Genomic DNA, 17,800 nt, shown 5'->3' with positions numbered 1-17,800 from the left:
ACAACAGCTTCACCTTTTGCCATGGTTTTAAAGTGAAATGCTCGCTATTTTTAAATCAAAAGAAGGAATCAACAGCAAGAGCATAATCAGACCCAGCGGCTCCAGATTTGCCTGTTTGGGTTTATAGTGCAGAAAAGGCCTTTGAAATGCAAGATATTTTCTGTAACTCCAGTTCAGATCTTGTTTTCATTGTAGCACTGCACCATTATACATCCTCATCCTCAGGGTCATAAAATACTACTACTTTGCTCACACAATGTATTATTTTTTTTATTTTTTTCATACAAATATTTCTTACAATATTTCTTTATTAAAAAGGACAAACATACGCGATAGATACATAACATGAATGTTTATATGAAAAGTCTCAGCCAGAACTCGGCACTAACATACAGAATTACCTTAAAATACATACATGGGTAGAGTAAACCAGCAAAGCACAAACCTGAGCGTTCAAAGTAAAGGCACCAGAGAGTTTTCCTCTCACATAACTCACAAAAAACATAACATTGCTTTTAGGTTGCATTGTTGGTTAAAGTGCAAACCAAGCACTAGTGTAAATGAAACACTGAGAATCATTTTCTCAGGCAACTTGACTGTGCATCTGTATATTTCCAAATATACAACTCCCTCGTGCAGCCCACTTAGTGGTTTTCCTCTCTGGAAACCATAAAACACCTTACAGTGTTACGTTGGCCTTGACAAGCCACGCGATAAACGCTGAACACTCCGTCCAGCTTCGGTGTTGAGTATTATTCAAACGGCAGAAGCGCTGGAATATAAATATAAAAAAACCCGACTGAATTGCATGCGTGATGCTTTCTTTGGCGCTATGATACGTTCCGCCCAAATGGAAAACTGACGTTCACAAGGCCGCAGAAATTGAACGACTTGTCCGTTTCTTCGATGAAACCACAACCACCCAAAACACTGAGCATGAATGGGTCTCGGAGAAAACACTACAAAGACGAGCGTATAAAGCATAAACATCCCATGAACACTGGAGAAAACATCTGTCTTGAGCAGAAAATGTTCTGAGGTGCTGGAACCTCTCAAGCTGTTCAAACGAAATTCATATGGGAAACGTTATGTTGAATAAAAACCTTATTATTTCCAATCCTGCTCTTCAAAGTCTTAGTGCAAGCAAGGCATTCGAAAAGGAGTCCGATGACACAATTCCTCTATGATTCCTGTGTGATTGTCTCTTTCACTTTCATGAAGGCGTGAGGAACATATTCAAGTATTTAGACCACTGACACTCCTTGAGACGGGGCGGTAAGGGCGCTGATGATGTCTGGCCGTTCGATGCGTGCGAGAGCGGAGCAGAGCAGGCCCAACGTGGAGCCTTCCTGTTGAGCCCAATCTGTTAAGAGAGTGTGGATGGGGTCTTGTCCCCGTCCGAAGACGTCCACGCGGTCCTGTTCGTAACCGAGTGTGGCCGCCAGCTGTCTCCAGCTCCGACCGTCCCCCTCGGCGAGAAGCCCCTCCACCTCCTCCTGCCTGTGAGGAGGCAGGTTCACGTAAAGTCGCGTGTCCTGTTTGCTGTCTCGTTTACTGCCTGTGGAAAGCATGAGAAAGGGAACAAATAATTACTAATCAGCCATTTACACTAATAGTAAGCAGCCTACAGTACACTGCAAGTGATAATATTTCCAACACAACCATTCATAAACCAATGACTCTTATGAACCAATTATTTTTTTGTGAGTGAATCAAAACATACAGTTCAACCAATGCAACCCGATTCCTGAATTGAATGACTTCTGAACAACTTATTTATCAATAAAAAATACAAATTACTCTTAGTGTTCCTCTTGCTCAAGTGGTCGAACATTGCGTTATCAAGCGCAAGGTTGTGGGTTTGATTCCCTGGGAGCACATGATAGGTAAAAATGTATAGCCTGAATGCACTGTAGGTTGCTTTGGATAAAAGCGTCTGCTAAATTCATTAATTTAATTTAATTTTAATTTATGAGCCCATTCTATTCTTTTAACGGACAGTTTAAGAAGATGAATGAATAGTACAAATGACTCTTATGAGCCAATTCTTTTATTAAACGGTTCAAGAAGACACACTACTAATACAAATTACCGTATTTTGCGAACTATAAGTCCCACTTTTTTTTCATAGTTTGGCTAGTTCCCGCGACTTATAGTCCGGTGCGACTTATTTATCAAAATTAATTTGACATGAACCGAGAGAAATGAACCAAGAGAAAACATTACCGTCTACAGCCGCGAGAGGGCTCAGTGCTCCTGTAGTCTACCCAGAGCAGCACAGAGCGCCCTCTCATGGCTGGAGACGGTAATGTTTTCTCTTTTCGTTTTCTCTAAATAAATGCGATTTATAGTCCAGTGCGACATATATGATTTTTTCAGTTTTTGGACTGATGCGACTTCAAAAACGTCCAAAAACTACGGTACTCTTATGAGCCTGTTCTTTTAACAGTTTGTTCAAAAAGACAAATAAATAGAACAAATCACTCTTATTTAGCGGTTTTTGTAATGAACAGCTAAATAAGATGAATGAATAGTACAGATTATGCTTATGAATTAGTTCTTCCAATGAACGTTTTAAAAAGAAAATGAATAGAACAAATGACTCTTATAAACCAGTTCTTTCAATGAACAGTTCCAAAAGATGAATGAAACCGTACACATGCCCCTTATGAGCTAGTTCTTTAAATGAACTGTTAAAAATGACGAATAAGTAGTAGAAATTATGATCAGGAAATCTGTATGGGTTGCCAACCCCATCTCCGCTCAAGCGCTCATACCTTTGCAAGGCTGGCTTTCCTGAAGGCTGTGAGAGTCCAGAAACACGCCACTGTCGCTGTGTAATTTCTCTCCTTCCCTGACAGTATTCATCTCGTCAGCCCGTGCCTTTACCAGAGCCTGCTTCTGCTGGCATGACTTCCAGCTGCACACACACCAAATCACACGTTTATCATCAAGTAAAAACAAGATTAATATCTGACTTCACAGACACGTTATGGTATTCTAAATCTTACATATACAAGTAGAATGAATTTCGCAAAGTGTATTTTTCTTCTTTCAACGGCTGCATGACCTCACCATTTGTAGGCGACGTAGAACAGGAGGCCGAGCACCACCGCAGCCAGGACAGACACATAGACCAAGATGTTGTTGTTGTTGTTTCCCGCTTGGTCCTGTGGAGTGAGTCGAGGGGATTCAGACCCTGGTGCTGGGCTGCTCCTGTTCTCCATTTCCTCATTCAGAATCGGCTTTCGGGGGTATTCAAGCGGACCATCAGAACCAGATGGACGGGACAGGATGTTAAGGTCTTTTACTGGAAAAAAACACACACACATTTAGTATTCCTGAACTGCCTTTATAAACATGTATATAAGTGCTGTCAAAATTAGCGTGTTAACACAGGTGATTTAATATTTCCAGTTTAACGGCTTTAAAAAAATGTAACACTGTTAACTCTGGGGCGAAGCTAAGGTTGGCCATCCCCCTCACAACTGCTGCTTCTGACTCTTTTTTTTCTTGTCAAGAATTGTTTATTTAGACGAACAACATCTTTATGAGCACATCAAACAGGAGACTTTTCAGACGCGCGCTCCAACTTAACCTCAGCGACAGGTTTATATACAGTACAGACCAAAAGTTTGGACACAGCTTCTCATTCAAAGAGTTCTCTTTATTTTCATGACTATGAAAATTGTAGAGTCACACTGAAGGCATCAAGGGCTATTTGACCAAGAAGGAGAGTGATGGGGTGCTGCACCAGATGACCTGGCCTCTACAGTCACCAGACCTGAACCCAATCGAGATGGTTTAGGGGTGAGCTGGACCGCAGACAGAAGGCAAAAGGGGCAACAAGTGCCTAAGCATCTCTCGGGGAACTCCTTCAAGACTGTTGGAAGACCATTTCAGGTGACTACCTCTTGAAGCTCATCAAGAGAATGCCAAGAGTGTGCAAAGCAGTAATCAAAGCAAAAGGAGGCTACTTTGAAGAACCTACAATATGACAAAACTCTTTGAATGAGAAGGTGTGTCCAAACTTTTGGTCTGTACTATATATATATATATAATGTATGTATATGTGTGTGTGTGTTCTGTTTATATCAGCTTACATTTTATACATTTAATTGAACTAAAGAATCCTGCAAGCACTTTACTTTCCCCCCTTTACTTGTACTGCACAAAAAGTGGTTCAATGCAGTTAATGTTACAGGGACCAATTAATGCAAATACAGATCCCACTGTTCTGGTTAAATACCTTATGCTGAAGTGTTCTTAATGACAGTTTTCCTAAAATTATCCTATTCCTAATATAGGAAATCCCAATATATCGACTTGTTTATAGTATCGCAATGCATTGCAAAAATCATTAAAGGGATAGTCCACAAAAAAAAAGAAGAAGAAATAATTTAATAAATAAATTGTCATCACTAACTCCCCATAATGTTGTTTCAAACTTGAAAGACCTTTTTTCTTTTACACAACATAGAGAAGGTATTTTGAAGACTGTTGGTAAAAAAAAAGCCATTTTGCTTTCCAGTGACTTTCAGTGCATGAACAAAAACTTGTGATGTTTCACATATTATATTATTTTATGTTCCATAGTTTATGTTAGGCAGTTGTAGCTTAAACATTTAACACAATAATAGCTTAAAATTATCTTTTTAAGGTATTTTCACAGCCAAATTTAGTTTGTGATTAATACGATTAATCACAGCACCCGGTAATTACTTAGATCAAAAATTGAATCGACTGACAGTCCTAATATATAATATGAATCTGAAAATGCTATACTAGTATCTTTTATAAATTAAAAGTCATTAGACTCACATTAGTTCTGTCTAGACACTTGAAACACACTGAAGTACACCCTGAAGCACTTAATCACCAAGACTCAAAAAAGGAAATGCTCTTTTTAGCCTTCACTTGAAATCCACATTTGACACACATCTGCTGTGAGTCTGATTAACACATCATCAGTGGACGGAGCACAGCTGACAGGCTAAATGCCAGATCGAAATGTTGAACAGTGTGGAATGGTCAAGAAGATTCACCCCCCCCCCCCCACCCATCATCCTGAAATAGATCATGCAGGCCACCCCACACACACACGATCACACAGATGCGTGCATTCTTTTGTCCACTCACTCTCTCACACACACACACCCCACAGGCTGCCTGTGTGGATCAAACCCTCTGTGTGGCTGCCCTGACCTCGGCAGGTCGAGTGCTCTGACGGGTGACGCCACCCTACAGAGAACAGAGGGCAACGGGGATGCCACCCACTGGCCAGCTGGCTCACCTCCAAACCCATTTAACACATCTCAGGGCAAAGTCTAAGATGGAATCAATTGAAGATGTGGTGCTTTTAAAATGAAACATTTAATTGTTTAGAGATGAGACAAAATCTATGTAAAGTGTTTATCTTCTTAATCTGATTGCGATTGGATTGTTGCAAAGCTCGCTGAAGAATGAGAAGAACATTTGAAGTCGAAGTGAGAGTTTTTCTCAAAAGCTTCTCTCTGACTGAACACAGGTGTCTGCCACATGTTACAAATCTAACCATACACACACTCTCACACACACTCTCACACGCATAAATGTTATTATATATAGCTTGGCACCATCTTCATCCAAGACACACATGCATCTCTGGTTACGTTCACACACAGTCAGTGTTTGTAATTGACAACCATGTTTACGAACAGGTGTGTTAAATCAATGACAAGCGAAAGGGTCCATGATACGGAAAAGGAAATTACTTTTACATTCTAGTTCAACAAGCCGTAGCCACGTTCTTAGAAATAAATTCATGCTTTTTAATCATGTTGTTTACAAATGGGTTTTAAAACATTTCTACACCATTTTTCACAAGCTTATATTTAACTAATGAAAATGACAATTCCAATTTACACTTTCAACAAATGTTTTAAAATAAAACAAGATCGAGATGGGGCCCCTCCCATCAGCAGTGATGTCATGTACAAAAAGTTATTGTGCACCTGCTGCAAGTATACTACTGAGTCTGTCTCTCCCATTTACATAACTGATTTATCAGACATGAATGTGGTGAATTATCATTGCATTGATGCATTTCACGTACGGTAGGCTAATGGCCAACAAGTTCAAACTGTCCTACATAAGAATCACGGTCTAAAAACACAAACAAACAAAAAAGTATATGAACGGTTAAAAAATTCTAGGAGAAAAACAAATAAAAAGAATAACTACATGTGCTAAATTTTGAGAATTATTAATTCTATACATTTACAAAATTTAGCAATTAACTTGTTCTTTTTATTAACTGACAACCACAAACAAGAAAAAACGGAATACTTTGCGCTCTCTGAGCATTTTGGTGTCTTTAACTGCAGATTATTGTCAATGTTGCGAGCGCAACATTACTTACAGTCTTCTTTCTTGTAACATTGTGCACCAGAGAAATGATCACTTTCAATTTCAAGAACGAGCAATTAATTGCATGACAAAATCTGGGGACATTTCGTCAGTGACCCGCTGAAGTGTTTGCCATTGTGTTTGCCTTCAGTAAAGCTCAGCAGCGTAACCAGGGCACAAAAACGTGTAAATATATTTCACTTAAATCATTAACAGATTAAAAATACGAAAGAAATTTTTTTTTATACAACTGTTAAACAAAATAAATATTACTATTGTAATATTTCACGGTAAAATGATTAATAAAGCATTTAGGAAACATGCAGCAAACACATTTATTCAATGAAATCGCAGGCTTTTGCAAATTGGGTTTTATCTTGATTAATCGTGCTCTGCTCCCAAGAGAACTGACATAAATGCACACTAGAATCTAATGAGCACCGCACTCACTCACCCATACAGATGGTGTCAGAGTCCAGCTGGCAGGGTCTGATCTCCACCTCGTCATCAGTACAGCGTGAGCAGGGCACGCAGGGTTTCCTGTCACTCCGCTCCTTTGAGTAAGTCCCTGGTTTACACTGCTCACAGATAGTATTTCCCAGCGGCCCACAGGCCCGAACCACTCCACTTCCATGCACACACATGGAGCAGGGCACGCACAACCCACTTGTGCTGTTAACATCCCGCCACAGGAAGGAATGCTCACCGCACTCACACTGGGTGTCCTGAGTGGGCGTGCAGCGTGCCAGTTCACGAACGCCGGCGGGGCAGCGCGCGCAAAGACGACAAGCTGAAAAAGTCTCTGAGTCTGAGAACGACACACCTAGAAGAGATTTAAAGTCATTTTAATCAGTAAAACATAAATGAACATGGCAAACAACAATATTCACATGAAAGCGTATGCTTCGAAAACTCTCACCATCTTGGCACGCCTGACACTTGGTGTCTTCCTGACCACAGCTGCTCACCAAACCGGTGCCCGCAGCACACATGCTGCAACATGCGCCTGTTTTTGTAAACTGCTCGCTGATACAGACCTTGCCAAACGCCACCTGCAAAACACACAAGCCAAATTCAAATGAGTCTTAATAATTGCATATACACACACACACACACACTCTCTCCATCTCATTGTTTTTAATCACAAAGAATGAAGAATTTTTTTAATTTTATATATATATATATATATATATATATATATATATACACACATATGCAGTCAAATATTAAGTTTGTCTTTTAATGGCATAATATTCAAAATGAATAATTTGAGTGAGGAAATATATATATATATATATATATATATATATATATATATATATATATATATATATATATATATACACATTTTTTTTTTTTGTATATATAAAAAATAAATATTATACTCTTTTTTTTTTTTTTTTTTTAACAGACAGCTATAGATTTACAGCTATAGATGCAGCAGAAAACATCTGGCCTGAGTCATGTTTAAAAATCAGCTAAGAATTGAACCAAAGATTGTATCATGGCTCGAAGGAAGATAGGACTCATGTCTTTGTTTTATTTGGCGATTAAGAAACCAAATAAGATTATTAACCAAGACTTCTTCACTTCACAAGTGGTGGTCGAAATCAAGAATTCTTAAAATTCACATCCTATTTTTGTGACATGCTAGAGCAAAACGAACACTGTTTTTGGAATAAGCACCCCAAAAATGATAAGAAACAATTATGAGATTTCATTATGGAGGGCGGCGTTATAGGGAAAAAATGATAAAGTTCTAAACTTTATAAGTCTGATGCACATTCAAGCAACTTCATAAATCCACAAGCTTTAATTTGTAGGAGAACTTGCCATATCATGCAGTCCAAGCACTGACATATGTGAGGCACGTTGTTCTCTTTAACACACTCACACACACATTTCCCTGTGATTTCGCATTAAGTGGGGTTTAGGCATTTTAATTGCACAGGGTTTCCTGTGAGAGCCTGGAGTGGGTTTCAAAAGTCCTTGTGACTTTAACACTCCAATCTGGGTGTAAATAATAATTATAACAAAACTATATAAAAAAAAAAAAAAAAGAGATTTTCTTGCTCATAGAAATGTAACATTATGTGTATTCGCACCCATTTCAAACAGACACATCAGGAGTGGGGACACCAGTGCAGCTCGGGACCTCAGGGAAAGGTGTGTGTGTGTGTGTGTGTTTGGGCAACAGAAGACTTTGATGTCCCCCTCAGCTCTGCAGGTGTGATAGAGATGGTCAGTTCTGAAGCATGCATATGTTTAGGAAAATTACCCCCACACACCCCCTCCCCTTCACAACAGCCCCCTGGGGCTCTGACAAGAGCCAACAGATGCCGAACATGTAAAGCTCCTCCAAAGAGGGAAAGCAAAACCCACACAGCCTCTCTGATGTCTCTCTCTGATCTCGGTTGGGACGAGAGCGTGTGTAAACCTGTTGAACGAGCACACACACTCAATCTCATAGAAACACTCATTCACATTTGTACACAGCTGGCCACAGGGCAACAACCTTCACTTTGGAGGTAAAAAGAGCAGCTTCTTTCTGCGTTTAAGCCACTACAGTTTGCTTTGATACACCTTTCCACGGTTTATAAAGAGTTGAGTAACTGAATAATCGAGATTGAAAGAGACCAAATTGAAACATTTAAGAATCTGCCATGTAAAAGCCAAAACTGATCGAACACAAACATGAATTATGGGAAGTACGTGATAGTTAAAGTAATAAATAAGTTAATAAATTATACATGATATTACAAATCAAAAGTCAGTTTTCTGTAAGACTGTTATTTTGAAAGAAATACATTTTTATTCAGCAAGGATGTATTAAATTAACCAAAAGTGACAGTAAACTCATTCAGAATGTTATAAAGTTTTTTTTAAATATATAATATATAACACACACACACACACACACACACACACACACAAATACACACACACACACACACACACACACATACATATATATATATATATATATATATATATATATATATACATATATATATACACACATACATATATATATATATATATATATATATATATATACATACATATATATATATATATATATATATATATATATATCCATGTTTCTATTCATATAATTTATATTATATATATAAATATATTTATTTTAAAAACAGATTTTTTCTTAAATATATAGCGTACATGCATGTGTGTGTAATTATACATAATAAATTACACAGTACACACACACGTACACAAAAACGTTTAATTTTGATGCGATTGTTGTCCAGCACAAAAAAATAAAAACATATTTAAATTGTATGTATCTTGAGACTTTTTGATATTTGACAAATAATTGTATGTAATTTACCATCAAATATTCATTTAATTATAGGGTACAACAGGGCTAAAGGCTCACCTTAAGATAAAATGTGCTATTCACTGTGCCTAAAATGTATAATTGCAGAAAAAATATATATGTTGTATTGAATATTAATGGAGTGACAGATTTTGTGTGAAAATAAATCAAGTTTATTTTGTTTAAAAATCTTATAAATGAATGTGGTGGCAAGAAGAGCCTTTTACACATTGTAAAAGACACACTGCACTGATACAAATACTTCAACTAAAATAATGTTTTTAATAATGTTATTATTAATGTTCAAGTTATTATTTGTGAAAAACATTCACTTTAGCAAAGTTTGTACTGCTTATTTTGAAAAATAGAAGACATGTTTGTTCAATAAATACAATGTCATTAAAACATGTTAATATAAAAATATATTTTAAAATACAGACACAAAATCATTTTAATAAGTAAAGATTCTGAAAGTTTTGAAGGAGATCCAACAATAATTGAATATACATTTACAGTAGTAAATACAAATTATATTTTATTATATTATAATCATAAATATCATGGTTTCATTCTAAACATGGTGATTATCTCAAATATGGACACTCAACATAACATATGATATTTACCAACTGAATCTAACCATGCATGTCAACAAATGGAAAAGTCAGCTTTCTATTACTTTTCATGTTAATTACTGTGTGCCTTTAGCCCCAGCGACAGGGGCACTTTTTACCCCAAATACCATACTTTTACATATTCTTGCATTATTTAAAAACTGTTGCTTTAATTATCTGATTTAATACTTGTTTTATTCAAATATCGAATAACCATTAGAACAGTGTTATATATTTTGCTGACGTGTGTACTTGCATTATCCCAAATGTTTTGCAGAATGTTTAATTCCAGAGAAATAAGCAAATTTAACTAGTGACACGGGCCGTGCCCATAGCGTCATTGTGTCGCCTGCCAATGATGTCATAACCCCTCGATTTCCTGTTTTGTTTTGTAGAAAACATGGAAACACCAAAGAAGCTTTAATATGTCATGCGTCTTATTAGACAGGTGACAACCACAGAGTAGCATCATAACAGAACTTTCAAATGTATCCAGTATGATAAAACAGCGATGCTTTACCCCACATGCGCCCGACTGGGAGAAGTGGAAGCGGTCGACTGTGGCATAATTAAAGGCACAGACAGACAGAGCAATTTCTGAGCAGTATCTTTGGAATTTTCTTTGTCAGTTTCCTAATATGGTAGTACTCACCAAATACTGACCAAACATGGAAAGCTGAGGGGGATCTTAACATTCTCAATAACAATATATCACTATATTATTTGTACTGAAGTCTAGCTAAATGGAATGTACAAAGTGCAAACAAATGATATATCACCTGTAAACATTTGGGCAGAGGCAGGAATGTAGAGCTCAGAGGAGGGGAGGGCGGGGGGGGCGGGGGGCATAAACACTACAGACACTTCCAGCCTAAGTGCTGATTTCACACAATGCATCTGAATGACACCACTTCACACAAAACATCTTTGATCTACCCAAACATTTCGTTCCCTCCTCTGAGGGACAATGTCAGTCTGGATGCCACAGTTACTGTTGACTGGTTCCCGAAATTGAGGTCAAACACACCCCCCACACACACACTTGCTGAATGATGCAATCTTTTGTAAAGACAGTTCGTCAAAAAATGACAAAGTACATCCTTACGTATAACTTTCTTTTGTAGAACACAAAAGATGATGTTTGGGATGTTTTTATTCAAGTCAAAAGTGTCCGGAACCATTCCAAAATATGTCCTGTGTGTTTCCCAGAAGAAACAAAGATGGGTTTGGATTGACATGAAAGTGAATAAATGGTCACATAATTTCCATTTTGGGTAAAGTAAACTTTTAAGGCAAGACACTACTGACAAAAATGGAAAAAAAAAAAGTTTTTCATTCATTTCAGCATATTTCGCTTTAATAACATGTCTTCGTTCAAAGAAGAAGAAAGACAGCATCGAAATAATTTTATTGCACCTATTGCATCTATAGTTTTCAATTCAAAAACATATTTAAAAAAAAATAAAAAATAAAAAATAATAATAATAATAATAATAATAATAATAATAATATATATATATATATATATTTTTTTTTTTTCAAATAATATATAATAATATATCCAAAATCCCAACTGTAAAAATTAAATATCAGTTCATATTTAATTATACAGTGCCATACGTAAACTTCAAACTACATTTGCTATAAATAATGTTATCAATCAACTGGGTGAAATCTATTTGTTTAGTTTTTTCCACCTGGGTTGTCTTGCCATAAGTCCACTGCTGTACAATATAATATAGGAGCATGTTTGCTGCACATGAGTGAGTTTGGAAAGAGAATGATAAGAACATGAAAGGATCCAAGAGCCCCGGGAGGCAACAGTGATTGACCCCTCACCCCCCACCATCCAAACATACAACCATAGACATCCAACTGGGACTGAGCTAGAGGCTGACCGCTATCTTATCTCACTGCAGCCAACAGTAGCAGAAGATACGTTTCACAAAGGAGTCAGAACACTTTAAACGGCAGGCTAAACATGGCCTCGGGCCTGTAGAACTTCAAGACTATTTACAAAAGTGTCAGTCTGCCGCCAGAGACAGTGGGCTTCTCTATCAAAATAAGCTGGGAACAAGAGAGAAGGAAGAAAAAAAACAGAGGTTGTGAGTTCAAGAGGAAACCGCGATTCGGCCCCCACCGAAAGAAGTAAAGTGATGTGGCTAAATGGAAAGTCAAATTACTGAGCTGCAAATTTTACCCCCTCGCTCTCCACAGACCAAGAGAAAATGATGATAATTACAATGCTCCGGATATCCCGGGCCCCAGCAGTTCTTAAGCTGTGGTTGCCTATCAACCAGCAGACGTGGGGGGGTTGGTCTCCCCCACAGACTGTTTGAACACACCAGGAGACATGGATCTGGATCAGGCCAGTAGCGTTTAATGCATTAACTACCACTGACCTGAAAAGAGTGCAGAATCATCAAGGAAAAATGTTCGTCGTTAGTTGTTTTGCGATTTACAGTTTTAATTTGGAGTGACAAAGCAGCCTCTATTTTTTTGGTGTTCGGTTTAACAAGAATAAATGACAAGGCCATTTGTTTCTGCGACGACATCTGCAGGGCGTGTTTCTTGGAGCATAATTTGTCATTTGGAAAATATGATGAGATATCTTTCCATTTTGGATAGTAAATATAGAGCATTTTAAACTCACTGTGAACAAAATCAGGATATTACACTGAATCAATGTGATTTAAAAAAGTTGTGCTATGCACGTCCTAAGAGACAAAGGTTGTTACTTTCCTGTCCTTGACCACTTTACTTTTGTGCCAGGCAATAAGCAGTGTAAAACCTAATTCTAAAAGGAACATAATATACACACAAGTATCAAAAAATAACATCCTGCATAATACAACACATTCCTTCCAGATGCTACTTCTAAAACACATTCTAGCGGAGAATGCGGAGTGCTGTAACAAAGTTCGAAACAAGCTATTTTAAGGTAAGAAAAATAAACACCAGTGTCAGATTTATATATTAAAAAAATTATATGTTAAAGAATGCTAAATGAAAGAGGTGTCATCTGAATCGGATTCTCCTGATTAACGTGATACTTTAACATTAATTGTAACACTTGTAACACTATCCAATGCATTTCTAAATGCCACACTTGCCAAAATAAATCTCGGTCTGTTGGTTTTAGAGACATTAGCTTTTTTTTTTTTTTTGTCTGAGAATTTATTTGCATTTTCCATTTGTTTTGAATTACGAAGTCCTACGTTTCAATAAAATTGTTTAAAATGAATTATGAACCAGTAAACTTAATTACCACAATAAACTATTAGTTTTACAAAGAGTTGGTGGTAACAACAGCACACTTTTCTGAATTAAACATTAATTGACATTAAATTCGTAAGTTGTGGATTTCTAAAGTATTTCAGTTTGAAGCAGACATGGAAAAACTATATCAAAATGTGAGATAAATAGTGAAAGAAATACACATTTACAGACTTAAAACACAGTGTTACAACGCCTTCCTGTAGGCTAATTAAAAAGCAACTGGAAAGACTAAGTAAAGTTGGAAAATATGAACAGTGAAAGCTGTTTACAGCCACACGAACTCAAATAAAAATAAGAATAATTAAACAAACTTTTACGAGTTTAAATGTCATATATAAAATACTGTAAAATAGAATAAAAAATAGTCTAACTCACCTTTACTGCCAAGATCCACAAACCGAGTTGAAGTGCTGCCATGGCTCCCTTCATCTTAAGCAGTTTTCCTCCGTGTTTGGGATGGTATAATACAACGAGTCTCTTGTGCTCAAAACCCACTAATGTTCATAACCACAAAGCATAAACATAAGACATCTACAGTCCACGTTCAAAGGGTTTGGTACTCTCTTCCACAGATTTAAACAGTCTTCTTCTCACACAAGATTTTTCTCCGAGATTTCCAGTGTCAAACTGTATGCTGTAACAGTTAATAAGCTACGGATAATCCTCCCATGAAGATTCAAAACATCAATTCATCATCTCTTTGTCTGTCAACAATGAAATCTGCTAGTTAGTGCTGATCCTTCACTCAACTGCTGCTTTGGTCACGGTCAGCTGTTGACTAAATAGATTTTGCTGAAGGGGGTGGACATAAAGCAGCCCCAGATAAATGCAGCGCCTCACAGGAGCTATGTGATTGGACAGACTGGAGAGTAGCGCTTCGCAGGAGCTCTGTGATTGGACAGACTGGAGCGTAGCGCCTCGTAGGAGCTCTGTGATTGGACAGACTGGAGCGCGAGGCAGAAAAGCTGATAGATAGAGCTTCCATTCTTGTGGGAAAATAGTTCTAGTGCTCGTTTATTACATGACCATATCAGCATACACAAGTATTTAAAAATATGGTATTGACATAAAAAAGTCATCTTGTTTTCTTTTTGTTATGTTCTGCTAGAATATGTAGGTTATTACAATAACTGCAGTAACACTGACATTTTGGACGGATGGGCCTACTGTGGTTATATTTAAAAGAACAGATTAAAAGCCCATTTTGCCCGGCCAAGGTTTCAGTTGGGGATTTGAGATAATAAAAAAAAGGAGAGAGAGAGAGACACAAGTTGGTGGCTTAAGTTTTCAGATCTGAGGGGGTTTTGAGTAACGTCGTTAAACTCAGCATGGCGTCTCCAGACTTCAGAGAGAAACAAATGGAGACTTCCCTCGCATACAATGATCATAGCGCTTCAAAGAATGACCGCGAAGTAACGGGATTAAGCCACGAAGAGATAGTGTTCAATTAATTCGTCGCCGATTCGATTCGCTCTTTCCTTTCGTTCATGGTGTCAAAAACCCTTAATGACTGAATCTGTGAGTAGAGAGCTGCTAAAGTAAATAGCGCGCCTTAGTAAAGAGCGCTTCTTTACTAGAGTTGTGACGTTCGCGAACGAACCGATTCTTTTGAACGGCTCATAAACATGAACGATGGGAGCCGAGTCGCGACTGGAGAGGAGCCGTTCTTTCTATCGTTCTTTTTTCCTATGCGTGTTCATACAAATGAGCTCCGCCAGGAGACAGAACAGTTATAGGGGGAGGGGCGCACCCAGCGCAGGCCAACCCTTTATAGCGTGATGATATTAGTTATTAGTTGTGCATGCATTTACATTGCATTTTGTGTTCATTTAAAACTTATTTTAAAATCATTAAAAATGTTCTTTTGTGATACTGTACTTGTATAGAAATGTTTCACTAAAAGCTGTTTTCCACAGACATTCATTGCAGCCCACTTTGTTATTGTTCATTGACTTGAAGGGGCTGATGTCCTATTTGCAAAGTTTACAGTAGTAATAGTATGTAGTATGTAGACATTTCCATTTTATTTATTCTAATTTTATCTACTTAAAAAAAAAATTAGTTTTCTATCAAAATGTTCTTGTGTGATAACAATGTTCTTGTGTGGAAGTGTTTGTAGTAAAAGCTGTTTTGCACAGAAATTCATTGCAGCCGGCTTTGTTTTTTATGTTTATTTGTGAGTAGGTATTGTATGAATAACATAAGTCAACGTAGTTTTACACACACACACACACACACACACTTTGTACTAAAGGTAAATCAAAATAATGATGTCACTGTCTAAGCAGAGGGATTTGTGCAACCCTATGGAATATAGTCGACACATGAGAAATGAGGTAATAATATTTCAGAATAATTCAAACTCAGATATTGGTGTGTGATATCTGAGCTTTAATTATTTGACTACAAATCTCACCTCATAATACCTCCCAGTGATTATTTCCAGGATAAACTGAGATGCTCCCAAGCTGGCTTCTTAAAACTGACTAAATATTTAAAAAGAGCCAAAAGAGCCATTCTTTTGAACGGCTCTTTGAAAGGAACGGATCGCGAAGATCCGGATCCTCTCAAAGAGCCATAAATCCCATCACTATTCTTTACTGAAGATGCCCTGCCAGTTTACAGAGTTATGACTTATCTTTCTACGTTTGTTCAAATCTTTATGTTGATTTTAAGAATTATACAGTCCATTAGGTAAACCTCAGATATAACTTTTAACAGATTTACATGGAAACCAGTTTCCACTAAAATAACTGGAATGAATAAAGCTATGACTTTAAATGTTTGTGGAACAAATCCAGTTTTGTTTTTGTTTGATCTAGGTTATTTTATATGTTTTATAAACATGATAAAATGATCTAACATACAATTTAAGTAGATTTAGGCTATGCCTACACAAGTGTTTTTTTTTTGTTTTTGTTTTTTTTTTACACTACACAAGTGTTTTGTTTCACTTGTAACTTTTTTTTATTAACTGTAGTAAGCTGTCCAACTTTTAGTTTGTTTGTGTATTTCAATTATATATTATATTTAACAGAACTAGGAGCAAACAAATGCTATCTAAATGAAAAAGATAACTAAATTTAATTTTTGACAGGAATGAAAATGAGGCTGCGTGGATAGAAGTGCATTTAATGGATTTAATGTGTGTGTTTAATGGATTGTACATTGTATAACAAATTATTCAGGTGACAAAACGTCTTTCTGGGGGAAAATATAAATAAATAAATAAACAAATTGGTAAAAAAAAAATTGGTAGAACAGAGCAGTCATAAAACAATTCTGACATGATTTTTTTTTAACTGTTTAAATAACGGTTTGAATTCTACGAGATAGTCTTAATCACAACTACAATGGTAACGATACAAAGCAGTGATGTTGTTGGAATCCCTTCAGAACAATTTTTCCAGCTGATGAATGATAAAACATGCCAGCCCATCAGAATCTCTCCAACTCTAGCAATTAAATTGACAGACACACATAATAAATTAATGGAATGTTATTGTACAATGAAGACAAGAGTAGGGGTGTAACCAAGATTTGCCCATTGTCCTGACCATCATGCCTCTTAATCATCTCCATATTCATTCTCTCCTCTCCACCAGTAAGCTGGTGTGTGGTGGGCGTCCTGGCGCAATATGGCTGCCCTCGCATCATCTAGGTGGTGCATCACCTCCCCCCCCCCCCCCCCCCGGCCCAAAGTAAAGTACCTAGAAAATATAATATGTAATATATATGTAAGGAATTAAATGTTATTACTAAGTGTATGATAATATCGTTATCATACAGTTACCTTCTTAGTTATCGTTTGTGGTGTGAACAGGCTTGAACGAACCAAAAATAGGGCCGATTCCGATTCACTGAGGCTGATAACTATAAAGTTTTAACTTTCATTTGAATTTTATGAAAATAGTATCCACCCCACGGCTACAGACAAACAATTTAATATATATATATATATATATATATATATATATATATATATATATATATATATATATATATATATATATATATATATATATATATTCCAGCTAATGAACTTTAAAAACGTTGGAAGCCAGTTAGAATCCAGAAGAGTCTGAGCACTTAAAATAACAGACGACCTGACAAAACCACAAAGTCCTTAATTATAATTAACAGAACGTTACTGTTCATTAATAAACAGAAGGTTTATTGGTGT

General features: G+C 36.8%; 1 protein-coding gene across 1 annotated transcript; it reads right to left on the bottom strand.

The window, feature by feature from the left end:
- Nucleotides 1–290: 290 nt before the first annotated feature.
- nradd (neurotrophin receptor associated death domain) lies at nucleotides 291–14,397 on the bottom strand. The gene is made up of 6 exons (XM_052577644.1): nucleotides 13,993–14,397; nucleotides 7,307–7,439; nucleotides 6,842–7,210; nucleotides 3,076–3,310; nucleotides 2,778–2,920; nucleotides 291–1,558 (listed from the first exon to the last, which is right to left on the bottom strand). The coding sequence occupies exons 1-6, from the start codon at nucleotides 14,044–14,046 to the stop codon at nucleotides 1,245–1,247; spliced, it is 1,248 nt and encodes a 415-aa protein (XP_052433604.1). The 5' UTR covers nucleotides 14,047–14,397; the 3' UTR covers nucleotides 291–1,244.
- Nucleotides 14,398–17,800: the final 3,403 nt, after the last annotated feature.

Source organism: Carassius gibelio, chromosome B16 (genome assembly GCF_023724105.1).
Source record: "Carassius gibelio isolate Cgi1373 ecotype wild population from Czech Republic chromosome B16, carGib1.2-hapl.c, whole genome shotgun sequence".
NCBI classification, from domain to species: domain Eukaryota; kingdom Metazoa; phylum Chordata; class Actinopteri; order Cypriniformes; family Cyprinidae; genus Carassius; species Carassius gibelio.
This window is presented reverse-complemented; position numbering and strand designations above follow the sequence as displayed.

Bases quoted from the DNA above. Each gene is read 5' to 3' on its own strand.
- nradd (XM_052577644.1), bottom strand. From the start codon at position 14,046: ATGAAGGGAGCCATGGCAGCACTTCAACTCGGTTTGTGGATCTTGGCA. The intron at 7,211-7,306 runs GTGAGAGTTTTC...AATCTCTTCTAG, and splicing joins GTGTCAGGCGTGCCAAGATG to GTGTGTCGTTCTCAGACTCA. The intron at 3,311-6,841 runs GTGAGTGAGTGC...GTTTTTTTCCAG, and splicing joins CTCTGACACCATCTGTATGG to TAAAAGACCTTAACATCCTG.